The 27,194-nt window shown below is 46.1% G+C and overlaps 1 protein-coding gene across 4 annotated transcripts; it reads left to right on the forward strand.

The window, feature by feature from the left end:
• Positions 1-819: 819 nt before the first annotated feature.
• Positions 820-26,838, forward strand: LOC129343576 (uncharacterized). 4 transcript variants are annotated; one of them, XM_054999865.1, is made up of 15 exons: positions 820-1,221; positions 5,900-6,048; positions 6,612-6,772; positions 8,508-8,667; positions 9,379-9,549; positions 10,505-10,596; positions 11,152-11,309; positions 15,303-15,406; positions 16,271-16,495; positions 17,764-17,849; positions 18,371-18,507; positions 20,332-20,421; positions 21,964-22,172; positions 23,401-23,607; positions 24,901-26,838. In XM_054999865.1, the coding sequence occupies exons 2-15, from the start codon at positions 5,902-5,904 to the stop codon at positions 25,186-25,188; spliced, it is 2,235 nt and encodes a 744-aa protein (XP_054855840.1). In that variant the 5' UTR covers positions 820-1,221; positions 5,900-5,901; the 3' UTR covers positions 25,189-26,838. The 4 variants fall into 4 exon arrangements, with proteins under 4 accessions (XP_054855840.1, XP_054855839.1, XP_054855838.1 ...); XM_054999864.1 differs by lacking the exon at positions 820-1,221 and adding an exon at positions 3,233-3,353; XM_054999863.1 differs by lacking the exon at positions 820-1,221 and adding an exon at positions 4,979-5,084.
• Positions 26,839-27,194: the final 356 nt, after the last annotated feature.

Genomic DNA, 27,194 nt, shown 5'->3' on the forward strand with positions numbered 1-27,194 from the left:
ACCCCTGCCCATGTCCAAAGCTGCCCTTTCAGCTACACATAGAAAAATTGAGGATTTGATTTTATCACTTTTTGCCTCGCCTTCTACAGCTTGCCTGGGTTAAGAAATTCCTGGAGATTTTGGGAGCAGAGCCTGGAGAGCGCAGGGTTTGGGGAGGGGTCTCAGTACGATATAATGTCATAACGTCTGCCCTCCCGGGGAACTGATCCCTGTCTGCTGAAGATTAGCTGTAATTCCAGGAGATCTCCAGCCACCACCTAGAGGCTAGCAACCATAGCTCAAACCTTCATGTTAACTCACTCTGCTCCAGCACATGTTTTTAATGAAAGTTTGAAATATAATTTGAAATCCACCTCCTGACTGAGCTATAAAGGCTCAGGGGTCTGAAGAAGGGAACTTTGACTCTCAAAAACTTATACCCTGAAAATCTTACTGGTCTCCTAAACTACCACCACTGGACCCAAATCCTGCAAGACCCTGACTGTTATAGTTAGCCTCCCCTCTCCGTGTTGTTTCCATCCCAGCTGCAGCACTGAACTAAGATATTCTTTCAATAACTGATACAGACAAGTAACTAAATCATATTTTCCTATAGACTCCAGTAAGATACATTGATGATGATGATGATGATGATGATGATGATGATGATGATGATGATGATGATTTCTCCAGGCTGCAAATCCCGGGACTAAACCCCATCGCGTAAAATGGGGCTTACGCGTCTCTCGCGGTTTGGTGCCAGCAGAGGAACAGCGAGAGGCTTCCGCCCTCTGCTGGTCAGACGGGGCATAGCAGCGGCGGCGGCGGCGGGACGGGCGAGGCCTTCTCAGGTAGCGTTTGTCTGCTGCAGCAGGGCGCTGGCTGGGCTGGGCTTTGGCCCGGACCCAGGAACATGCCTCCTCGCCCCGCGTCCCCTTGCTTGCACCCTCGGTCTAGCCGAGACCGGGCAAGGGGAGCCGCCGAGGGAACGTTGCAAAGGAGGGTTGGGGGCTCTCCAAAGCAAGAGCAGGAGCGGTGCCACAGAGCCGCTCCGCCCGCACCTGTTCACACCTCGCGTGGGCTATGCACAAGCCTCCGGACGAGGGAGGGGCACCGCGTGATCACCAGTGCCAACCCAACCAGTGCGCTGCAGCACGGCCCAGCCGGGAGCAGCCGCAGACACCGCCCGGCGCTGGAGAGGCTCCCCGTTTGCGCCGTCTAGTTTGCGGCCGCCCTAAGAAGGTAAGAGGGGAGCGAGGAGGCGCGGTTCAGTCCTTGCTAGGGGACCTCTCACTCCCTCCGCAGCTTTCCAGCTGGGGTGCCAATGAATGGGGGGAGGGAAGAGAAGCATCTTTGTTAGGACCAAGGTGGGAAGAAGCCTTCGAGGGCATCTGCAGGAGAGATGGGGCCGGAGAAGCAGAGCTGTTGGGAGCCGCGTCTGCAGGTTGCTTGGAACAGTTGTAGGACAGAGGAGAGGAAGTCTGATGCAATTGGTTGTGCTGGATTTGAGAGCTCCTGAGAGTTGCTTCTATAGCCTGGGGGTGTTTATTGTTCAATCTCTTTTCGTCTGCATTGCAGCTCCAGACTCCCTCTGAAGAAAGTCATAGGCTGTAAATCAGGGCGTGCTATTGCATCCAAAAACATCCCTTTTCCTTTCCTTGTTATTGTGAGTGTTATGTGCTGTCAAGTCGACCTATGGCTACCCTATGAATGAAAGACCTCCAAAATGTCCTATCCTTAACAGATTTGCTCAGATCTTGCAAATTGGAGGACGTGTCTTTTTTATTGAGTCAAGCCATCTCGTTTTAGGGCTTAACAAACTTAAATGCTTTTTTAAAAAAGTTACACGAGGGAGCTTCTAGATGGAAAGACCATGCCATACCCACCGCAATAAACTGGTACTCAAAAATATGGGACCACTTCATATTTGAAAAAATTAATGATGGAATCTACCAAGCCAAAAACTCTCCTGAAACAACAAATTTTATAGAGAAATGGTTTCTCTTTTTTGAATTTATCACTATCAATAATGTTCAACCGTCAAACAGAACATACCAAGCAATTTTGAGTTTATAAAACTGGAGTAATATCAGCTTAAGCCAATTTAAGATTTGTAATTATATCTGTGATGTGTAATACCAAATCAAGAAAATACTGTAGTTAATTACAATTGTGTATAATGCCAAATTCTATACTGTATTGTACATAATAAGTGAAATTGTATCTGTAAGAAATATTTCACATAAATAGCTTATTTGTATTAACAATACATTGTATTTATATTTAAAAAATATTTTTTTTTAAAAAAAGTTACATGAGGTAAGAAAGTGCTGTGTGGGGCGTTAGCTCCTCTGGTTTCATTCTGGGTGCCTCCCTGGCTTTTTAACCACAAAGCTGGTCTTCGTTTTGATTCTGAGGCCGTCTACAGATTTCCCCCCTTTCCACCCACCCTGTTTTTTCCTTATTTGTTTAATGCCCAGCCTTAGGAAGAGTTCAGTGATATCTAAAAGCTTACCCAATGCTTTGTGATTAGATTACCCTAATAAATATTTTATCTCCCCATGAACCAATATATTTTTGTCTACCTGGTATCTCAAACTTTTTAACTCAGGGATCCCCTGAGCAGGATTTGACCAGGTATGGAATAGCAGTAAAAAGTTAGACACTGCATTTTCACCCCCCCCCAATAATTAATTTCTCTTTAATTTTAGAGATTGTAGGAGTATTTTGCCTGTGGGCGGGGAGATGATTTACCCCATGCTTTATATAGATAATAAATTCAAGTAGGGCAAATCCCCCCTTTCCATTATTAAAATGAAAGGTAAACATCACTGACTGACTGGAAAATTTTCTAGCAATGTGCTCATTCATGAAGCAGGAGGCAACTTTTGTGAATTTTTAAAACCATAAGTGGAATAGACTGCTTAAGTGATTATGATTAAGTGGTTGGGTTGTGAAACAGGTCTTTGCTGGTTGGACTCCCACTACTGCCAGGAGCTCTGCAGGTGGCCTTGGGCAAGCCACTCCTCAGCCCCAGCTCCTCAGCTGTATCGAGGGGATAACAATAACACTGACTTTGTTCAGGGCTCTGAGTGGGGCACTAATCTGTCTAGAAAAGCAGTACATAAGCACAGTTGTTATTAAATCATCTGTTTTGCTGAGATCTTGCACAAGACCTAGAAACTTTGGCTGGACTCAGTCAGGATTCAAAAGGTTAAAGTGACCAAGTCCTGGGTTCCTAGAGAGGCTTTGGCTGAAGGAAATCTGCGTCTCACAGGCTTCCTTTGTTGCTCCTGAGAAAAGAAACATGTATATTTTTTAAAATCTGAATTGCCAGTTCTTTGGAGTTTTGATTTCCATGGCCTTGGGAAGAGGTAAGTTATGTGGAGACAAAAAGAAAAGTTAGGGAATTTGTGGTTGGATGTAGCAGCACTGTGGTGCTTGCAAAAAACGGACAAATGACTCCCCATACAAGCTGAAGTGACCTCAATACCCAGGACTGAGCTCTGTTACCGCCTACCCCTATCCTTATCATTTTTTCAGACAAGTAGCTGTATTGTATTAATTCTGTTGCAGCAAAAGAAAGAAAAAGATTCCTGTGGCACCTTAAAGACTTACTTAGCTCATTTATTGTGACATAAGCTTAGCCTGTGGGACTCAGTGCCACAGGATGTTGCCCTCTAATACTGGGAAGGTTACCTGTCGGCCAAGATTTGATAACAGTCATGAAAAGGAGTGGAATGCAGTTGCATATGAATCTGTTGCAAGTTTTGAAAGCATAGGTAATGGCTCTTGGGTTGGATCCAGCCAGCTTTTTTGCTGGTGAAAAAGGGAGGTAGGAAACCCCTTTGATCACTGAAATGGCTATTCTGGAAATGGTGGGATCTACATGGAGAAAAGCCATGGGGAGGTGGGAAGGGACTGCAGTAAGGAAGGGAATTAGATGAGAGGGAGTGGAAATACTGGCTGGATCCAAACCTGTTTCCTTACTTCCCAAAAGACAGAATGAATACCCAAGGACAGGTTGAACTAGTTTCAGTCACAGAGGGAAACCAAACCTCAGAGGTGATAGCTGTGGGGGATGTCCCAGATTATCCAAGCACTTTCCTAGGACATGAACACCTTAAATCTGGTTGTGAGAAAAATCAGCCCATGTTTCAGTCGCTCAAAAGACATATTACTAACTGTTGATTGAGCAAATGGAGCTAAAGGAGAAAATATTTACTTATTTATACTCTGCCTTTCTCCCCAGAACTCACAACAACCAAATGGGCTAACCACACCGTAGGGAACAATAAACTCTGTACAGAGTACAGAGTACAGAATTTATTGATCCCTACGGTGTGATTAGTCCATTTGGTTGTTGGGAGCCTCTCTTGTTTGTATTATTTTCTCCCCAGAATGGCACACATTGTTCTCATCTTATTTTATCCTTGCGGGATAGGTTAGATCCCACGTTTGGGAGGCATGCACACTTCTGAAAACTCCTTGCAATAAACTAGCCCAAGAGTGAGCAATTCCCGGCACACATCATTGGCAGCACATAAATTTGCCACAAAAAAAAAGTCCATTTCATAGAGGTTTAATATATGGAAACAGGCAATGAAAGCGATAACATAGCCTGGTAACTGTTGCAGATCAAGCTGTTATTCAAAGAACAACTGGAGGAACTAGTTTAAAAGTTGGCAGCCCTAACTGATGCAATAAACCTTTTTGCTTGGTACCCAGAGAGAGATTTCTGCTTAAGCAACCAAGGCACTAGCATCACTGCTGAGGCTGGCAGCATAAGAGAAGATACGGCTTATGCCCATTGTCATCTCTGAGACCAGCACAGCTCTCAGCTGAGTCAAAGGCAAATATTCAGATGCTAGCATCGCCTGCCGTGCTTGGCTTGCTCTCAGTGTGTTTGGCAAACTACAACACACCCACACACCCATTTTGTTTGCTGGCTCATCAATATCTTCACAGGTGGACATTGCATTTTTTTTTTTACAGAAATCGGGGCCAAAAAAGTTGCCTACCTTTGACCTTGCATGTGCAGGATTCTGAATCTTCCCAAGTGCGGATGGAAGGCAAACTGTTGGGTGAAAACGCTGCTAAAAATGGTGACTGCGCCTTAAAATGGCATGACCACAGTCAACCCCCTCTGAGGCCTTTCTGCATTGGGAGAGATTTGAATTCTCACCCAGTGGATCAAATTATTGCCTGCCCCAAGTTGAGGGTGATTGGAAGGAGGCCAAGGCCAGAACAGAGACTCATGCGGAGATGCAATAGACAGCCTCTTGCAGGGTAGTCAAGGATGGATACCCTGATCTTTAATTAATGTGATGCTTGTGGCAGTTTTGGCAGTCATTGATGGAGCAAAGGCCGCAAGAACCCCCACCTACAGCACAAGCAAAATATTTCTCATGTGGAGAGGGAATGGACTGTGTTCTGGCATGTAGCAAAAGTGGGCACATAATGTGAGAAGTGTTTTGTTCTGGAATGCCTGGAAGGAAATGAAGGAGAGCAAAGGTTGTGTGCATCATCCTTAGGTGACCCGCCCTGCCAACCAAAATGCGATTATGAAGGAGAGCCAATGGTTGCCTAGTGGTTAGAGTTAGTCTAAGATTGGGGAGCACCACATGTGAATCCCCCCCACTCTGCCATGGAAGCTTGCTGGGCAACCTCAGGCTAGTCACACATTCTCAGTCTCACCTATTTCATAGGGTTGTTATGAAGATAAAATGGCAGATAAAATGCAAGCAGTTCTGCATCCGCATTGGGAAGAAAAGTGGGATATAAATATCTAAAATAAGTAGTAAGTAAATAAATAAAGGAGGGACTTCCCAGCTGGGTGGATGGGAGGTTGTTCTCTGGTAGAACCGCACTGCTTTGAATAACAAATTCTTTCCTTGTCTTCTCTCTGTTGCGCCGAAAGCCATGGCCTTGCTTTGGATTGCAGCCCTTTTGCTACTGGCTGGGCTGAGCAAAGGGAAGGATTTCCCCTTCAGGGACCCAACGCTGCCTTGGGAGAAGCGGCTGGATGACCTAGTGAACAGGCTGACCCTAGAAGAGATGGTCATGCAGGTATGAGCAGGAGTTTTAGCCAAGTGGGCTGGCAGTGGGTTGGATCTGGGCTAGGGCTGCAAGGGAAATTTGCAGATATTTGGGGATGGAGGATGGGATTTGGGGAGGGGAGAGACCTCAGCAGGTATAATGCCATGGAGCCCACCCTCCAAAGCAGACATTTTCTCCAGGGGAACTGATCTCTGTAGTTTGGAGATAAGTTGTAATCCCAGGAGATCTTCAGGCCCCACCTGGAGACTGGCAACCTGAGACTGAGGGCTGCTGGAAAATATATAACTTTGTGCTGGAAAATTCTGGGAGATTTAGGGGTGGAGCCTGGAGAGGGTGAGATTTGGGGAGGGGAGGGAGATCCGCTGGGTATCATTTTCTCTAGGGAGAAAGTTTAGAGATCAGTTGAAATTCCAGGTGGTGGAGGAATGGCTGTCTCAGGGACAAGGCAGGGGAAATGGCTGCTGTGCTGCCAGGGATTTCAAGGCTGAGATACAGTGGACTTCTGTGTGATGAATGCTGTTTCCTTGCTGGAAGACTCATATCCTAAAGCTCTGGCATCTCTGTTCCCCCAGATGTCCCGAGGGGGCTCCAAAAACAATGGGCCAGCACCCCCCATTGAGCGGCTGGGTATTGGGCCCTTCGCTTGGAACACAGAGTGCCTTCATGGGGACGGGCTTGCACCTGGCTGGGCGACTGCCTTCCCCCAGTCCTTGGGCTTGGCTGCCTCCTTCAGGTAGGGCTGCTACTACGGGTAGAGTGGGGTGTGGCCAAGGTTGCCAGTTCTGGGTGGGGAAATTCCTGGAGACTTGGGGTCAGAGCAGGGGGGGGGTGAAGTGTGCCAGCCTCCAGGTGGGGGCTGGAGGGTTTGCCAACCTCCAAGTTTGGCCTCCTGGCATTACAATTGATCTCCAGACTACTGAGATCAGATGCCCTGGAGAAAATGGCAGCTTTGGAGGATGGCCTCTATGGCATTATACCCCAGTGAGTCCCTTTGCTCCCCAAATCCTGCCCACATCAGGCTCTGACCCCAAATTTCTGGAACTTCCTAATGCAAAGTTGGCAGCCCTAGTTTGGGGAGGGGAAGGACTGTAGCGGGTATAATGCCATACAGTTCAATCTCTAGAGCAGTAATTTTCTTCAAGGAAGCTGATCTTTGTAGTCTGGGAATCAGCTGTAGTTCTGGGAAATCTCCATGTGTCACCTGGTAGTTGGCAACCCTAGGGTTGGCCCTCTACCTGCCAGGGAAAATCAAACTGGTTACAGTTGTTCCCCTGCCTGATCTCTCCGTAGAATGATTCCCAACAAACTTGTTTTTTAAAAAAACTCCCAACTGCCTTTCTTGTGGCTGCAGCTTTTCTGAGAGTTGCTATTTTTTTTTCTTTTCACGACAAGGGCAGAAATTGAAAAATTTCCCCATTGTTATAATAACAACAATAACATTCAATTTATATACCACCCTTCAGGGCAACTTAACACCCACTCAGAGCAGTTTACAAAGTATGTTGTTGTTATCCCCACAACAATCACCCTGTAAGGTGGGTAGGGTTAAGAGAGCTGTGACTGACCCAAGGTCACCCAGCTGGCTTCAAGCGGAGGAGTGGGGAATCAAACCCGGTTCTCCAGATTAGAGTTACACCACCCTTAACCACTACACCAAACTGGGGCCGATTCCAGACGACTGACCTGAAGGCGCTGCATGCCGCCATGTTCTGGATTGCGACGGGGAAAACGCAAAATATCGCATTTTCTCACGCGAGTTTGGCACCTGAAGTGTTACCATGTCAGGAATGAAGGTAGGCTACAACCAAATTTTTTCTGGGGAAGAGCATTCAGTCACATGGTCCCTGGCTGGCTGTGGTATTCACTCCACAACTACTACATTTTTTTCTCATCATTTCTGGGTTTTTTTCCCCTGGAGACAATTGTGAGGGTTTTCTCCTCAGAATTTCTGAAAATTGTACACTCTAGCTATTTCATGTTTATCACTTCAGTGTGAACTGCATCCAGACATTATTGTGTATTGTGCTTCTCAGAATTTCTGAAAATTGTACAGTCTAGCTATTTCATGTTTACCACTTCAGTGTGAACTGCATCCATACATTATTGTGTATTGTGCAACCATTTGCAATATAGCACTAATTCAGAACTGGATTTTCCTGTGTGGACAAGCCAACCCTGATGAGAATGTTTATTTCAGAGCTGTGTTTGTGAAAAAAAAGTACTGTACTCATATATAAGGTTGCACCAGTTACCAGCAATTCCTCCTTCAGGACTTAGAAGAGCCCCCCTCCCCACAACATGCCAGTACTCAATACTGGTGAGTACCACCACAAAAAAAGCCCTGCTTCAGCACAACAATAGCACAATACCCAGCAATGAGGAAATAGCCTAGACAACTGGTCTCTTCAGACCTGAAGAGACTTTTTTCTTCCCTTCCCCTCAACTTGTTTCCTTTTCTTTCCTGACAGCCCTGAACTCATCTACCGCGTGGCCAATGCCACGGCCACAGAGGTTCGAGCCAAACATAACCATTTGGTCTCCCTTGGTGACTACAATGACCATACAGGCCTCAGCTGCTTCAGCCCCGTTTTAAACATCATGAGGCATCCATTGTGGGGCAGAAACCAGGTATCATCATGATCCAGAAATGAAGGGAAATGATCCTTTCGGGGGAAATATACAGTGTATGTGTGTGGGGGGGGGGGGGGAGTAAACCCAAAATAACAGGTGCCAAATACTGGGAAATGCATTATAGTGTCCAGACCAAACCTTTCACTCATGCAGCGAAGTTTGAAGTATCAATGTGGTTGCTCCTTTCCCTCCATTTCCCCCCCGTTTTTAAAATTCTTGTTCCTGAAATCCAGGGCTAAGTCCCATTCAGCACTGGAGAATTTTAATCTCGTTGTTTTTTAAAAACCTTTATTTTGTCTTTCTCTCTTGAAGGGACCCTAAACAGCTTTTTTAAAAACACCATAATACGTAATAAATATCAATAACTAAAATTCTTTTAAAACATCAGTGTTTTGGGAACCTTGGACGTGTAGCTGAGCTGTAAAGAAGAGACCAGCCCAAACTTAACTTGGTGCTGAGGACCGTAGCTCTCTTGCTGATGGTACTGGATAAATGCACTGGCGATGGAACTGAGGACCAAGCTACAAGTGACAAATGACACTTCAACGGCAAGTGGATCGAATGGAGAGCAAGTGGAGGGCAAGTGAACAGGGAGGAATACATTTGCCATTCAAGTGTCATTTGTCACTTGTAGTTTGGCCCTGAGAGATGGGAAGGCCCCTGGAACAGAGAGGAGCGAGGACCCATTTTTGCTTATCTGTTCCTCAGGAAACCTACGGGGAGGATCCATTCCTGACATCAGAGCTGGCCGTGGCTTTTGTGACTGGTTTGCAGGGTGATCATCCCCGCTACGTCAAAGCCAGTGCTGGCTGCAAACACTTTGACGTCCACGGGGGCCCTGAGAACATCCCTGTGTCCCGGCTTTCCTTCGATGCCAAGGTAAGCATGGCGGTAGGTAGGGAGACTAAGGGGTGACATGATAGAAGTTTATAACATTTTGCATGGGGTAGAGAGGGTGGGCAAAGACAACTTTTTCTCCCTTCCACCAAATATTAGAACTCAAGGACATCCCATGAAGCTGATGGGCAGTAGATTCAGGACAGTTAAAAGGAAATATTTCTTTACACAACAAGTGCTGAAGATGTGGAATTTGCTACCAGAGGATGTAGTGATGGCCACAGGCATAGACGGGTTTAAAAAGAGATGAGACAGATTCACGGAGGAGAAGTTTAGCTGTGGCTGCTAACCATGGGAGTTCCACATTCAGAAGCAGTAAACTTCTGAGTACTGGTGCCAGGAGGCAACGTCAGGTGAAGGCCTCAGCCTCTGTGTACCATTGTTGACTTTCTAGAATAACTAGTTGACCTTCATGTGAGACAAGATGCTAGACAAGATGGATCACTGGTCTGATCCAGCAGGGCTCTTCCTAGGTGTGTTGTGCTGAGGACTATAGGTGGAGAGGAAGAAGAGGCTTCTTCTAGTGTGCAGACATCTTGTATGTGCCTTCTTCCTGCTTCTTCTGCTGTCTCTTTTCCTAGAATGGCTCTTCCTTTCTGCCTCCCTTGGCAGATGCTCACACCTTCTTGAAACGCCTGAGATTTAAGCTATAGGAAGTATGCATATCACACCCACTCTGAAGGGGTGCCTTCTGCTCGGGCTGGGAAGAACCTTTCAGGCTTCTTGTACATCAGCATGAAAGAATTAGAAGCCAGAAGTGGTTTTGTAGTGGCCCAGTCCTGCCAATTTCTAAAGGAGGCCGTGCTTATGACTTATCTACAGATGAGCAGAACGTGCTGGAAACGGCCGGGGGAGGGGGACTGGAGCTGATTTTTCAATAGGACTCTGCATTAACATGGGGACCAGAAAAAAAGTGATTTTTGTGGTTCTGTGGCAGGTGGCAGAACATGACTGGCGCATGACCTTTTTGCCCCAATTTGAGGCCTGTGTACATGCTGGAACATTTAGCTTCATGTGCAGCTACAACAGGTATGGGTTTCTGCATCCTCTCGATAAGTTTGAGAGGGTTGTGTTTGAGGGCCTCTTCCTTGGCTAGAAGGAGACAGTACGGTGGAAGAGTTTATTGTTTTAGAAAAGAGGGTTCGGCTGGCTTGGCTTCTCCTGGGTGGAGTTGGGTGGAGGGTCTGACCCAGTGGGTTAGAGATTGGTAACCTGAACACATTGGATCTCCAGGAATAGGAATTCTCCCCACCCAGGGGCTTATAATATGAATAAAACTCAAGAGTTGGGACTTCTGTGTTCTCCGGGATGGGGCTATTTCCCCTTTAGCGGTGTTTTTTTTTTTTTTTTGTAGCCAGATACTTGGGCATCATCAATTAAGGGCATAGAATATTCTGTCCGTAATGGCCAGTCTGCCTCACATGGTTATTGAAAGAATTACTGACATAACAAAAGACTCAGAATACTTTTAAAGGCACTATACATGCTTTAGATGCTGTTAGGGATTGCAGCAGGGAACTGGAAGACAGCAGTGGCTGCTAGCCGCTTCTGAGAGTTGCCGATGGACTCTCTTGTTCCCGCCAGGATTAACGGTATCCCAGCTTGTGCTAACAAGAAGCTTTTGACGGACATCCTTCGGGGAGAATGGGGCTTCCGTGGCTACGTGGTGAGCGATGAGGGAGCTGTGGAGCTTATCATGGTGGGACATCTCTACACCCACAGCTTCCTGGAGACGGCTATAGGTGAGCGGGACAAGGCGGAGCAAAGAAGACAATTCTTGGCCTGGTGCCAGCGGGTCCCTTTAATCCATCTGTGTCATTGGTGCAATTCCTCGTGACCCGTTTTTGTGTCCTTCAGGCCAGTTATTTGGTCAAGAGTCCCTATTGGTTCTCTTGTTGCTCTCCAAGAATTTCCTCCACGCTGTTGTTGCAGGAAAAGTGGGTTGGAGGGTAGCTAAGGAATTGCAGGACATTTCCCCTCACCCCATTGCCTTCCTGTGAGCAGCAGATGAGGGGGTAGAACTGGACCTGGATTTTATCATGCCAACCTCGTAATTTTCATCCTGGATATGGGGGTAAATATGACTGGCCTCCCTTCCAGGAGTGTCTGCTGTAAGAGTTTGCCACAAGATACCTTGTGTGTAGTGCTTTGAGTAGCTGTGTAAATCAGAAATGTATATACTTTATATTCTCGATCCACTGATTTTGTATGTTTAGGAAAACCTTGTTCATAGACAAGCATTTAGCCATGCAAATATCTCCACTTTCAGGTTGGCATGGCCTGGTTCAGAAATAGTTTTGTCATCTTTTGTAGACTCTTGGGAAGGAGGCCAAATGGCCACATTCTCAGTTGTGGAAAAAGTTGTAGCTGCCCATGCAAAATCCCAAACAAACAAGATGACAAAGTCCATTTTTTGTCTGGTGTTCTCTCAGTGATCCTCCTTTCCTGCCCTTTCTTTAGTTGTTATTTTTAGTTACGTGAATTTTATTGTATGTATATTTTAACTTGGTTTTAATTATTTTAATGATGGGTTTTTATTTGGATTTAGTGGTTTTTAAAATGAGTTTTTACTACAAGTTTTTAATCTGTTAGTCGCCTTGTTGGCCCTGTTGAGGACAGAAAGGGCGATATAATTTTTTTCAATAAATAAAATAATACATAAATGTATTACTTTTACTAGGTTCAATCAAAAAGACACACAACATTGTGCGAGCTTTTTAATCTTACCAGAACTCTTCAACAAATTAGAAGTGACGAAATAATAATTTTTTAAAAAACTGTGTGGAGTGGGAAAAAACAGATTTTTTCAGGTCCTGATCTTTAGACAGGGTCTTGCTACCGTTCGAGGTGAGATGCCATGCTGGCTTGTTGTTTTAACATGCTGCTGATGTTAGCTACAGTGCTTGGATTCTGGGAAGAAGCAGTCAACAGTGACGAGTCGTCTCATCAGAAAAATAAATGCCAGCAAAACCTAGGCAAGAAACACAGTTCTCTTTGAAGGCTGAGAGCAGAAGGAAACACTTGGTAGTCTTTACGTTTAACAGTGCTTGTGATAAATTTAATCAGTTGAAGCCAAACTGGGTAGTAAACCAGGCTTCCCCAATATAAGACGTGTGGGTAGTTGTAACCTCCTTGCAGCCTCCTGTGGAAATACCAAGAAGCCATTGATGTCAGTGGCCCGGCCTCTTAAGGGTTTGGATACAAACTACTGTTTCCACAGGGATTTCCACTCATGGAGCATGATTTTTCTGCCTCCCTTCTCTTACAGCAACCCCAAATGCCCTCCAACATCTTGTTCTATGGGTCCCTTCTTCTCCAAAAATAGGATTTTAGGGGGCATTTGGGGCTGCTGCAGGAACGACGAGGCAGGAAAATCACACTGTATGAGCGGAAACATCTTGGATCTAAGCCTTTGGGAATATCTGAAGCCCGTGTGAATGGGAGGGTGGTAGAGATGAGAGAACTCCTCTATCACTATAGTCATCTTGTTCCTCCTCTCCATGGACTAGGAGGAGTGTGGTGGAATTGGCGCCAGTTTTTCCAGACTGCAGCAGTCACTCCTGTCACTTGTCCTATCCATGTTTGAGATTCCCTCCGTGTGTGAATTGCTAGGAAAGAGAAGGCCTTGTATGGGTTTTTTGTGTGTCTTGCCTCTGGATTGTGTGAGGTGGAGTAGGATTCAGGGAGTCTGAAACATAGTAAGAGAGTGTAAAGTAAGAAGAGAAATGGTAATGCAGAGTGAGACAAGAGAGTATACTTCTTTGAGATGTGGTGGTGGCGGAAAGTGCCATCAAGTCGCACATTGCATAATGACTTCGTAGGGTTTTCAAGGCAAGAATTGAACAGAGGTGGTTTCCCATTCCCTTCCTTTGTGTAGCATCCATAGACTTCCTTGGTGGTCTCCCATCCAACTGCTAGTTAGGGATGACCCTGCTTAGCTTCCAAGATCTATCCTGGGCCATCCAGGTCAGGGCTCCTATGGGATGTATATGTCTTCCTCCTTGCCCACTTGATGTACCTGTCCTGCCTCTGATGCTATTGGCCATCCATGTGCATGTTGGCCAATCCAATGGTTACAGGCCGCTCAAGCCAGGATAGTGTAATAGGTAGGGTGCCACCCTTGGATCCAGAAAATCAGGGTTCAAGTCTTCATTCAGCCCATGGAGCCCATTGGGTGACTGTAGTCTGAGACCTGAGACCAGCTGAACCTACCTCACAGGGTTGTCATGAAGATAAAATGGGGAAAAGGAGAATCATGTATCCCACCCTGAGTTATTTGGAGGAAGGGCAGGGTAAAAATGTACTAGGTGTGTGTGTGTTATGTGCTGTCAAGTCACCTCTGACCTATGGCGACCTCCATAACATCCTATCATTAACAAACATGCTCAGATCATGCAAACTGGAGGATGTGGCTTCTTTTGAGTTAAGCCATCTTCTTTTAGGTCTTCCTGTTTTCCTGTTGCCTTCCACTTTTCCTAGCAGTATTGACTTTTCCAGAGAGTTTTATCTTCTCATGATGAGACCCAAGCATGATAGCCTCAGTTTGGCAATTTAGCTTCTAGGGAGAATTTAGGCTTGATTTGATCTAGAACCCACTTATTTGTTTTTTTGGCTGTCCGTTGTATCTGCAAAACTCTCCTCCAGCACCACATTTCAAATGAATCAATTTTCTTCCTGTCAGCTTTCTTCACTGTCCATCTTTCACATCCATTCATAGTAATGGGGAAAACCATAATTTGGATTATCTTGATCTTGGTCCCCAGAGAGACATCCTTATCTTTAAGGATCTTTTCTAGTTCCATCACAGCCACTCTTCCAAGTCTCAATCTTCTTTTGAATTCTTGGTTACAGTCTCCCTTTTGGTTGATGATTGAGCCAAGGAATAGAAAATCTTGAACAATTTCAGTTTCCTCATTGTCAGTTTTAAAATTATTTAATTCCTCAGTAGTCATTACTTTTGTCTTCTTGATGTTCAGCTACAGCAAGTTTGGTGTAGCGGTTAAGAGGGACTCTAATCTGGAGGACCGGGTTTGACTCCCCACTCCTCCGCTTGAAGTCAGCTGAGTGACCTTGGGCTAGTCACAGCTCTCTGGAGCTCTCTCAGCCCCACACACCTCACAGGGTGTTTTGTTGTGGGGATAATAATGACATACTTTGTAAACCGCTCTGAGTGGGCATTAAGTTGTCCTGAAGGGCAGTATATAAATCAAATGTTGTTGTTATGTTGTTGTTAATCCTGCTTTGGCGCTTTCTCCTTTAACCTTCCTTAGTAGTCATTTCAAGTCTTCACCATTTTCTGCCAGTAATGTGGTGTCATCTGCATATCTCAATAGAGACTTATAACTTATAATAATTCTTCTTGGTCAAGACTTTTTTAAATAATTCATAGGAACCTCTCTGAATATCTACTTTATGGACTTTAGTCTACCCTTTATTGAAAAAACAGTTATCAGATGTATGGTTGTTAATGGCTTTTGCACATCATCCTAATTGTTACTGTTACTGTTTTTGTTCATGTTCCTGTTATTATCATGTTATGAATTTATTATTATATTAATAAAAGTTTATTATAACCTCAAAAAAATAGTTAATGCTCCTGTATCCTACCTTGAGTTCTTTGTAGGAAAAGCAGGGTAAAAATGTACTAGACAGAGAGGTCAATTTACAGATTTTATTTGGGATGTGTCCTGTGCGTGAAACTGTGCTTGTTGTAACTGTCATTTTCCCGCCTGCAGTTTCTGTGAATGCTGGATGTAACCTAGAAGTCTCCTATGGGATGCGGAATAATGTTTTCACTCATATATCAGAAGCTGTTGCCAAGGGGAACATAACCTTGGAGGTAAGCTGTCCTTTCCGGAGGAAGGAAGAACAGGCGCAGTTGGGTCATCATTGAATGTAATGAGATTTCATTTTGCGGGAGGGGATAATTTCTAGTTTTGAATTATCTCCCCCCCCCCATATTCTTGTTCTCTTAATTCTTCTTTTCACTTGCTTAGATCTAGCGCTTACCTTCTTTGCCCATGAAATGAAGCACAGTGAATAAATAAACATTATGTTTTTCTTTGAGTGGTATTGGGGTTATGATGCAGAAAAGTGTGAATCAGTTTGTTTTTCAGTTAATGTACACCTCACCTACCAAACACACAAACTAAAACCACAAAACTGTTATTTGGGAGTGGGGCAGAATAGGGAATCAGGCAACATATTTGTGCCATCTGGATCAGAATGTCATCCTAACATTCTACATCAGGGCCCACCAATGTGGTACCTGTGGGCAACATGGCATCCATCTACGCCTTTCCTGGTGCCACAGGATATTTTTGGAAAGGGGGTGGGGCCAGGAAGGGCTTTTGCCCAGCAGGACTTCTTATTGGCCAATAGAGATCTGATTGGCTGTGCAGATTTAAACAATGTCATTTTGGAGGCAGCTGGAGGTTTGGATTGGTTTCATTCTCCCACTCCTCTTTCCCAGTGTATTTTTTAATGTGCCACTCTTTTCCCTTGCACTTGGGCTTCCTCTGTGTTTGTGTGTGTCTGACTCCTGTGGTAGCCATTTTATGGTTGCGCCATCATCCTGTATCAGAATTGCAAAGGTGCCCACAGGTTCAAAAATGTTAGGGACCGCTGATCTAGCACATTCTCCCCCTCCTCGATCACATGGTGGTTTCATAACTAACTATGTTCCTTATTGCCCCTTCTGCAGACAGTGAAAGACCGCGTTCGCCCACTCTTTCTTACCCGCCTACGTCTGGGCGAGTTTGACCCGCCGGCTATGAACCCCTACAGTGCCCTGGGTCTTGGTGATGTTCAGACTGAGGCCCACCGCCAGGTTGCACTTGAATCTGCCATCCAGTCCTTCGTCCTCCTAAAAAACATTCAGGGCACTCTGCCCCTTAAGGCCAAGGAAGTGTTTGGGAAGAAGATTGCGGTAAGCGTTTAGCAAAAGTTTGGGTAATCAGAAGGGTACCTCATTCTTAATAAGTTGGTCAGAGCCATCACTTTCCTTGGAGAAAGACTCAAAGGGCATCTGTTGAAGATGCTTCAGTTGAAAGCAGGGTTGTAAAACTCGTCGGTGGTGCGTGTCGTTCTCTCAGAATTATAACTGATCTCCAGACAGCAGAAATCTTTTCCCCTGGAGAAAACAGCAGCTTTGGAGGGTGGACTCTATGGTAAAATATCCCTGCTGAGTTCCCTCCCCAGATTTCACCCTACCCAGACACTGCCCCCAAATCTCCAGGAATTTCCGAAGCCAGCGTTGGCAGCTCCAACCCACAATATGACCTTTTCACCCAGTGGTGGGACTAGTAGCAAGGATGCCCTTGAGTCACTGGTATGGACATGTCTTGTATGCTGAAAGTCTCTGGCTTGATTTCTGGCATCTGCACAAAGCGTTTCAGGTAACAGAGCTAAGGGAGACCTGGGCCCTGCGACCTTACGGAATGGCTGACGGAGAAAACTGTAGCGGACTGGCTGGCCTAATGGACTAATTAGTCTGTCTGTTGGTAGACTTTTGAGTTTGGAGGAGCCCATTGGCAGTTGTCCGAACAGACCAGTGGATAAATTTTTATTATTGGTTCTGCCACCTTTACAACAAGTGAAACATATTGGTTTATAAATCTGGGAACATGCCATTTTTAACTGGACCGTATGGATCAATAGATCTTAAAATTCTCACACTGGTTTTGTCTCAACTTGGTAAATTTACATTGGAGTTGGCAACCATGGTGGAAATCAGGTCTCAATGAGAAAGTGCTTCCTAACTTCTGGGCCAACTCCAACAAGAGGATCTTGTTCTGAGACTCAATTGTTGGTTCTTCCCTCCTAGACAGGCTAGAGAAGGCATTTTTTAATGTTCACAATCCCCTTCCGGACTCTTGTCATTTAAATGAGACTCCTTCAATTGGAGGCAGAAATAACAGTGCTTCTCAGAGAGCATTGCTAGCGATGGGCACTTCACAGCAAATGAACTGCTGGATGGATTCTGGGCAAAATGTTTCTAGAGTGTCAAACAATGCAGCTCAGCGTAGTCCATGTTGTAGTCTTACTGTTACCAAAGCGGAAATGATAGAGAGAGGCCTCTGCCTTCATGCTAGGCCTCAAACCCCAACATGCCAGGCCTTAGTTTCTACATGCTGGCTGTCCCTCTCATCCTCCTCTGTGTATGGAGCACTGTGATCCCTAATTTCTTCTTGGCAGGTGGTTGGGCCTTTTGCAGATGACCCTGAGATCCTCTCTGGGGACTATGCTCCAATCCCGGAACCCCAGTACATTTATACCCCCAGGTAAGACCAAGAAATAATTCTCCCTCTCCACCCAACCTTGGTACATTTGAGTTATCTTCTTTTGTTTCAAGCGCTGCTCGGGCTTGGCGTGGGCATACAAAATGGTGCCTTTTTTGGCAACCAGCCACTGGAGCAGCTAGCAAAAAATCTGAGCTGGAAGGTTGTAAGCTGAAGAGACCACCAGGCATGTTGCCTGCCTGCTCTTTAAATATGCCCACTGGATTAGCCTCCAAGACCACAAGAGGCCCCTCTGCAAAAGTATGGCATATGTGTGGGTGTATTTAGTATTGTGTGGGACGTCCAACATTAGTCAAGCCACCGTCCATGGCTGGTGGACGCATTCAACTTCCTGGGTTTAAATGCAGACCTTTTGGGCTCAAAACACATCCTGGCTTTCACCCTTAAGAAAATAAGTCTGAAATCTTAAGAATAATTTCCCTGTTGAATAAAATGGGACTTAATGCTGAGTAAATGGCTCAGGATCGTTCCCTAACGGCTGTTTTTGTCTTTGTTTGGTACAGGAGAGGCCTGGCAACGATTTCGGCTAACGTCAGTTTTGCTGCTGGATGTTCCGTCGCCAGATGCGACCACTACTCCCTTGCCGAGGTGAAGTCTGCAGTTCAGGGAGCGGACATTGTGGTGGTGTGCTTAGGCACAGGTGAGGGTGCTGGTTTCCTTGCTGGCAGAACAATCTCATCATTTTTCCTCAAAGTGGAATAAAACCACAGCTACAGCATCTGCTTTGCATGCGGAAGGTCTCAGGTTCAGTCCCAGGGACCTCGAGTTTAAAAGGTTGGGCACTAGACCTCCACCTAAAGACCCTGGAGAGCCTCCCAGTTAGAAGAGGGAAGACTGGCCTTGATAGACCAAAGGTATAAGGCAGCTCCATATGTTCGAATGATATCTCTGTGTTTTCAGGGGGTAGGTGGCTCAATGGTAGAGCATCTGCTTTGCATTCCAAAGGTCCCAGGATCGATTCCTGACATCTCCAGTTAAAAGGGTTAGGATAACAGGTGCTGCAGACCTCCACTTGAAACTGTGGGGAGCTGTTGACAGACAGAGGAGATGATCTTGATGGACTAACAGTCTCTTCATTTGCACTTTAAGTAGAATAGCATAAGGAAGCTGTCTGATTCCTGCAATGACCATACTCTAGAACTGTAGAGTCACCTGTGATATTTTTTTTAAAACAGAGATGTCGCCACTGAGTGATATTCTTGAAACTTTTTAGTGTCTGCTTGTTCGTATGAACATACCCTGCTACACTCAGTAGCTGTGGTAGTACTGCCTAGTTTATGGGGAAAAGGTCCTTCAAATGTGATTTCTCTTTCCTGGAATATCCTTCCTCCGTCATTAAGTAAAGACTTCAAAAGCCCCTTGAGGGATTGCAGTGTCAGAAAAATTGCACACTGGATAAGAAAGGAGTCTCTTTGGAGTCACAGTGCTCTTGACAGGCTTGTTATACCATGTTCGTTGGGCTGGAAGAGATTTTGCTCTGCTTAAAATGAAATGACTGTAATTCTTTAACCTTTGAGGTAGGAAATATGATGATCCTCTAGAAAGAAAGAGAGTGGCAATTAGTTAAAATGCTGAGTAGATGTTTCTTCTGACATGCCTGAAACTATGTTTGTGCAAATATGTCTATTTTATTTTTACCCCCCTTTTCTCCCCAGTGGACATCCAAAGCTGCTTACAAACATTGGTCTCCCCTCCTATACCCTCACAACAACCTTGTGAGGTAGGTTAGGCTAAGTGTGTGTGACTGGCCAAAGGTCATTTATGTTTCCGTGATTCTATTCCAGCGCTCTGATCACTACACTGTGCTAGCTGTCTTTAACAGCTCTTAATTTGTCCTGCAGTTAGTCGAAGCTTTTGTTGCACCCAAGGCCTGGTCTGAATGCTGGGAAGCACCATGCAATTTGGCACAGCACAGAGAAGAGCAGGTGGGAGGTTGGAAAGCCACCAGCAAGTAGCCATGCTCCTGCATTGACAGTCCCAGGCTTCTTGTCATCTGACTATTGGTGGATATCCAGGATCCAGCCATGGGACTGATGAAAGGGGTTGGGTACTCAAGGACCTAGAAGAAAATCTGGCTCACCTAGTCTTGTTCATCTTAGAGCAGTTCTGAGAATAAGATGGACAAAAGAAGACCCAGAGCACATGGCTTTCTTTCTTTCTTTTTCAGGGGAGTGTGAGCAAGGGAGAATTTATAGAGATTTCCCACCTTTTAGTAGCATTTGTCCGTAAAATGCGTTTGTCCACAGGATCTCTTGTCAAACTTGCTGTGACCCTCCTAGAGGTGCCAAAACAGTCTACCCCTTGAATCACATCCTTGTTTAAGCTTCCTTAGTGAGACCAATGGATACTTTCCCAGCTTGCTTCCTTATAGTTTTTTCTTCAGGTTGCAAAGGGAGGGTGTCCAGAGAGAAGGAAGGAGGGTATGGAAAGGCACCCATATGACATTATGGTTCCTTCTGCTTAGGAATTGATTTGGAGATGGAAGCCAATGACCGGAAGGATTTGACCCTGCCTGGGCACCAGCTACAGCTACTGAAAGACACCGTGACCTTGGGTGAGGCTGTTGTTCACCAGGGATGGCTTTCATGGCCAGCAATGCCCAAGTTGCACTTGATGGCAAAAGTTGCTGTGGGCCCCTGAGTTCCAGCGCAGGGGAAGGGATGTGGCTTTCCGAAGGGCACCTGCAAGACGTAGCACAGCCATGTTGCTTCAAGGTTACTCGAACTCAGTTGAGCCAGGCCAGAGCTCTGAGCTCTGGGGGATCAGAAAGAGCCAACAGATCTGTAGGACACATTGAGGTCAGACAAGGAGTCAGAATCTGCAGAGCAGTTGAAGGTGAAGTCCAAGTGCAAGGTCAGACACTGGCAGGGGCAGGTACTAGACACCAACAGAAGCAGCACGTTCTTCTCACCACTGACAGGTCGCTCAAACTGAAGGCGGCAGCCTGGAGGTTGTTAGCTTTATACCTCCAGGACAGATCTCATTGGCCCCTTTAGTCAGCTGATCTCTGCAGTTCTGTTTGGCTCCTCTAATCAGTGTTGTTCCTCTGCTGGCCATCTCCAGGGTGGGGCTGTGACTGAGTCAGCTGTTCTCCCTGCATTCGAAGTAAAGCTGTGGAAGTCCTGACTTGGGGCTCCAGTTTCAAGTCCTGTGATGCCTGAGATCCCAGCATGCTTTGCTCCACAGCTGCATCTTGCTGATGCTTGGGAAATTATAGAACCTAGTAAAATGGGTCTCTTCACACTTTGAGTCTAGGGATCCCAGACCCCTGGTGGGGGCAGGGAATCCCCCGCCCCTGCTCCCCACACCTCACCCCCACTTACCTGAGCAGCAGGGGAGCGCGCACCTTCCTTGTGCACTCCCCCGCAGTGCAGGCGCGCTCCCATGCGCCACAGCTGCCGCCCGTTTTCAGCAGCTGCAGAGCACAGGAGTGCTCCTTTGCTCTGTAGCGCCCCATGATGGGCCTGTTTCAGCACAGATCGGGCCCATTTTGAGACACTGCAGAGCGCAGGAACGCTCCTGCACTCAGCAGCAGCCAAAACGGGCCCATTTTGGCATGGATTGGGCCTGTTTTTGAGGCTCTGTGGAATGCAGGAACATTCCTGTGCTCCACAGCACCTCAAAAACAGGCCCGATCCACGGCAGAACAGCCCGTTTCCGGCGCTGCGGCACACAGGAGCACTCTGCAGCACCGGAAAATAGGCCTGTCCAGGGGCCGCGTGATGATGTCACTCCTGAAGTGACGTCATCGTGCCTGTGGGAGCGCACGTGCACACACCCCTCCCCCTAAAGGTAAGCGCCAGGCCCCTGTCTCCCCCCACCCCCCGCAGGTGATTGAGGGGGCCTGGCAACCCTATTTGAGTCCCAGAGAGAAAGGCGGACTATAAACAATGTAAATTTAAAAATACTATCTTGCCGTCCTGGATGCAGTACTTAGTCTAGACCTTCATAACTCCTTGCTTCTTTACCTCACAAATATTTGATGCCAGTTTCTGGGGGAGGGGGATGGAGATGTTGGGTTCAGCTAATCAAAATTCTGGAGTATTTAGTGTGCTCTGGCCTGCTTATTGAAGAGCTCCTGTTGCTTCCATTCCAGCTGCCGGACGTCCAGTGATTCTGCTCCTTTTCAACGCATGTCCACTGGATATCAGCTGGGCCAAGTCCCACGATGGTGTGGGAGCCATCTTGGCCTGTTTCTTTCCAGCACAAGCCACTGGCCTGGCTATTGCCAAGGTGCTGGTGGCAGCAGAGGGTGCCAACCCAGCCGGCAGACTCCCTGCCACATGGCCCGCAGGTATGCACCAGGTAAGGCTGGGACAGCAGACCAGGAATAGGTTTGCTATTTTAACTTTCTGGATGTATAAATTAGGCCTCAGAGTCAAGCAGCTGAAGTGCTTTGAGAAGGCCTCTGTTTCTAGTCGTAGAATAAGCAGGGGAACAGTTCATAAAGCCCTTTGGCTCCACCTGCTGACCTGCTTGCTCTGCAAACACATACATCATATACACACACAGCTTTTTTTCTGTTGAGACCCACTCTTGGTGTATCAAGGTCAGTCTTGTCTGTTCTGACTAGCAACAGCTATCCTCATGTTGTCTTCTTTCACATCATCTCCAACCTGCTTCTTTGAACTAGAGATGCTGGGGATTGAACCTGGGACGTTCTGCATGCTAACTAGATGTTTTGCCACTGAACTGGCTGATTTCCACAGTCAGACTGTTGGTCTATCAAAGTCAGTCTTGTCAACTCGGACTGACAGTGGCTCTCCAAGGTCTTAGGCAGAGGTTTTTTGTGCCACCTACTGCCTGGTCCATTTAACTGGAGATGCCAGGATTGAACCTGGGAATTCCAGCATGTAAAGCAGTCACAGCCCCGCTCGTGGAGGCAGTGGTGCTGGTCCTCTGGGCCTAGCTCAGTTCAAAATATGGCCCCCATTACAAATTCATTGCCAAACAGAGAGCATAGAAGGGGAGCCCTTTCTCTACTTCGTGTTCTTGTGTAGCACTTTGATTTGGGGAAGCGGGGGATAAGTCACTGGCTTAGTAGGACAGTTCACTAAAACCATCTTCTCTGTCTTTGGGGGGGAAGAGTGAAGGGAACTCCAAACATCAGCCCATTTTATGGGTCCTTGCAAAGTAGCTAAAAGCCAACTAGACAATACAGTGGCCATGGGGAAGCCCCGCCATTTTGTAGGAGTGATAACAGGGGTATGGGGGCTCCTTACTGGCCAGTAACACTCCCCAGGTCTGTTTTGGATAGGAAAAATGGCATGTGGGGCAAGAGCCCCCCTCCTCTCCCTGTGCTAGTTCCAACTCAAATCAGTCCCCACAGCGCTGTTAAAAGGAATTCCATGGTGGGAACTCATTGGCCCCTTTAGTCAGCTGATCTTTGCAGCTCTGACCCATCCCTGGGGCCAACACATCATCTCATTTGCAGCTAAGATTTCGCTTACTGTTGCCTGGAACTTGCACACTTCCCATCACGCCCCCTTCATTTTGCTGCCTCTTTCATTCACCCTTTTCTGTCCACCTGCAGGTACCCCCAATGGAAAACTACACAATGGCTGGTCGGACGTATCGCTACTATGGGGATGAGGCGCCGCTGTACCCCTTTGGCTATGGGCTCTCATTTACTAGCTTCCGCTACAGCGATCTGGTGATAGGCACTGATGTTGTGCCCATTTGTGGCAACCTGAGTGTCTCCGTAGTGGTGGAAAATGTTGGCACCAGAGATGGCGATGAGGTGAGGCCTCAGTCTTGGACTGCAGACATACCTGCAGCAGGATTGGCAGAACTGATTTATTTAGTTATATGTACCCTGCTTTTCTCCCCACAATGGGAAATCAAAGTGGCTACAACGTCGTTCTCCCATCTGTTTTATCCTGTGAGTGGTTTGGCTGAGTATGTGTGACTGGCTCAAATTCTCCCAGTGAGCTTCCATGGCAAAGTAAAGATTCGAACCTGGGTCTCCCAGACCATAGTCTGACACTCTGACCAATACACCACTCTGAGGAGGAGAACCCTGACCAATGTCTGACAGATAAGGGCAGAGGGAGCATGGGAGGGGGGTAGTGGCCTGTATCCATCCACAAAGTCAAGAACCTTAAGTACTCTTAAATTTCTTAAGAGGTGTACTGTGAGTTTTACTAATTCCACTCTTCTGCTCCAGCCCATTCTGAACCCCCTCCCCGATTTTATCCCTTTACCCCAGGGACAACATGGTAGGAATCTACTGTAGAAGGAGAAAATGAGTCAAAATCGCCACCCATTCTCATAAAAACTTAGTATCTTTCAATTTTTTTGAACACGGATAGTTTCAGACCACTGATAACCTCCAGCTGTGTGTGTGTGTGTGTGTGTGTGCGCGCGCATGTGCATATGTGCGCACTATTATTCTGCTCAAGTGTGCCTAAAACAATGACTGTGATACTGGGTCCAGAATTCAGTGGTTTTCCCCCCCCCTCTTTTAAAGCAAGCTTCTAGCTCTAGTGGCTACCAAAATGTGCTGGAAAGTGAACTGAGTAATTCTTGGTGAAATACCAAGAATACACAAAGCTGGTTGCTAAATATCATTTGCAGGGATCCATGGCCTTAATCCTTCTCTATGATGAGTAAAAGCAAGATAAATATAGAGAATGCACACAGACCAGGGAGATGGGAGGGTAGTAAACAAGGGTGTTTATTCCTTAAATATAAAGGCTTGCAAACTTCTCACATCCAGCACTAGCAGTACTGATAGAATCCTGAGGTCTTATGGAAAGGAACCAGAAGTCTCTTGGGTCCCCCTTACATCTCTCAGGACAGAATCCTGCCCCCTCACTTAATAAGTAATCCAGGCTGGAGCAGAGGCTGCAGGAAACCATTTTGGAGTTGGTTGTGAGGGTTTTGAAAAGGTGATGCCTTCGGAGGATTCAGTATTCTTAATAGCCAGTAGAAAGTGGGCATTATATTTAAATAGTGCCGTGGCTACCATTTGGAGACTAGTGGGAAGATGCGTCTCCATCTTTTCTCCCTTAACAGCTCCTTCTCTCTGTAGGTGGTTCAGCTCTATCTTCGCTGGGGAAAGGCATCAACCCCCGTGCCCCACTGGCAGCTGGTTGGTTTCCATCGGGTGCCAGTGCCAGTGAAACGTGTGGTGAAGGTGCCCTTACAGTTATCTTACCGGCAGAGAGCAATATGGTCTGGGCAGTGGCTGGTGGAGCCAGGCACCTTTACTCTGTTTGTTGGGGGACAGCAGCCTTTCCAAAAAACCCGTGTCCCTTCCAACGTCTTGCAAGCTGATTTTACCGTATCGGGGAGTGCTCAGAGAACTAGCCAGTGCTAGTAACTGGGACTGAGGAAGAGCAACCTATTGGGAAGCTCATATAGCCAAGGAATATGTACAAAACGTGTTTTCGGATTATACCAATGCAAAGAAATCTCTTGGTGCATGATGATGACGATACACCGTGAAATATTACAACTTTCAGGACCTTTTTGTCCGGCTATGCACAAAGGCTTTTTTTTTTTAACCAGGCAAGCAGCAAGGAATCTGACAGTGGGGGTTCATGGCAGGATCCAGAAATCATTGCATTGGGATCAGGTTGGGCAAGGGGAGGGGGGGCTGCAGCTGACATGGGCAAGAAGAGTCAGGAAGAATTAAAGATAATTTTCCAAAATAAGAAATATTCACTCTTGGGTTTTTTTCCCCTCCCTCATGTCTTTGGTTACTTTTGATAAAACTGGATTTGAAACAAAAGGTTCACATGATTGTGAGAAGAAAGTACTTGCAAGAGGAGGGGACCTTTGCTTGTACCTGGAGACACAGGCTGTAGCTGCACAGCAGCAAAAATTCATTTCCTCTCGTGGCATCGCTGTGCAGAAAAGGGTGGGGGAGCAAGATCTCTCATCCAGTCGCTCAGCAGCCTTGCCAAGCTCCTGTTCTCAGGATTCTTTGTGGAGAGCCATGCCGGAGGAACTGAAATAAAACCAAATTTTGAGTTTGTCCTCCTAAACTGCTGTGAATCAAAGCACATCTGACACCCCTGCTTGATTTCTCCTCTGCTTCCACTGCCCCCGTTTTACCCAGCAGGGGAGGGACCATGGGTACATTCATCCCAAATACTGAAAAGTTTCACACAGAATGTGGGTGGCTCTTGTCGTCCCTGTTTTTTCTGCTGTGGAATATCCTTGCAGTGCATGCTTCTGTTCACTAGAGGGAGCCTTGCTCACAAACTATCCCTGTCTCCTACTTGTTTACAGACACCCCCCCCCCCCCACACACACACACAAACCTTTGCTTTTTTTGCTGACAGATCTCTCTGACAACGTAGGGCGTGAGTGGAGAATCAAACCCACAAAACGTCCTGACCACCACATGGCCAGGCCTCATTTTCATCTTCTTTGCACTGTCTCCAGAACCATATGTGGCCTGGGGCTACAAGTCACTTACCCCTAATCTCCAAGTAGAAAAGAGCAAGAATCCAGTAGCATCTATAAGACTAACAAAATTGGTGGTAGGGTATGAGCTTTTGTGAGCCACAGCTCACTTATTTTTTATTTATTTATGTCTTAAGTTTGAGAGACTTAATTCTCAGAGAGAAAGGCGGACTATAAGTGACAAATATCACTTCATTGCTATCACTTCAGAGCTTTCACCTTCTGGCGGCCAAGCCTTCTGGTCCTCCTTATTCAATGGAAACATTCATAAAGCCGTAGGTGGCAAACGTTCATTTTGTCCTGGAGATGCGGAGGGGCTTGTTCATATGTTGCAGAGATACATAAGCAAAAACGTTGGTGTCAGACTTCTACGAAAATGAATAAAAGAAACATTTCATCGTCTGTTTCCTTTAAAGCCAATGAAATAAAACAAGAATCCAGGGGCACCTTAAAAACTACAAAATGTAAGTCAAGGTAGGGTTTTGTGAGAGCTCACATAATATGTATTGGAATCTGGTACGTTTTCTCAATTATAATAAAGATGAAGTACAAATAAGATGTATCAATTTCAAATTTATTAATAGCAACTAGATGAGGGGTTTTTGCTAAATGTTTGAGAACACACAAATAGAGAATGATTAATCCTGTTAATTTTAATGCATAACTCGCTTTTCAGTACTAAGATGCTTAACGCCAAATGCACTTAGAACAAAATACTGTATAAAATCAATAAAACAAGAAACCCAAAGTCAGAATCATGCTGCAGCCAAAACTAACTAAAACCGGAAACGCAACACAAAGCTTGTTCTAATACTTCTTTAAAGCCAGAGGGCCAGAGTCCTGATTCTGGCAATATGGTGGCTAGCTGTGCCATAGTTTGATGGCTGCTGCCCCAAATGCTGCTTCTGAAAT

This window comes from Eublepharis macularius, chromosome 15, assembly GCF_028583425.1.
Source record: "Eublepharis macularius isolate TG4126 chromosome 15, MPM_Emac_v1.0, whole genome shotgun sequence".
Taxonomy (NCBI): domain Eukaryota; kingdom Metazoa; phylum Chordata; class Lepidosauria; order Squamata; family Eublepharidae; genus Eublepharis; species Eublepharis macularius.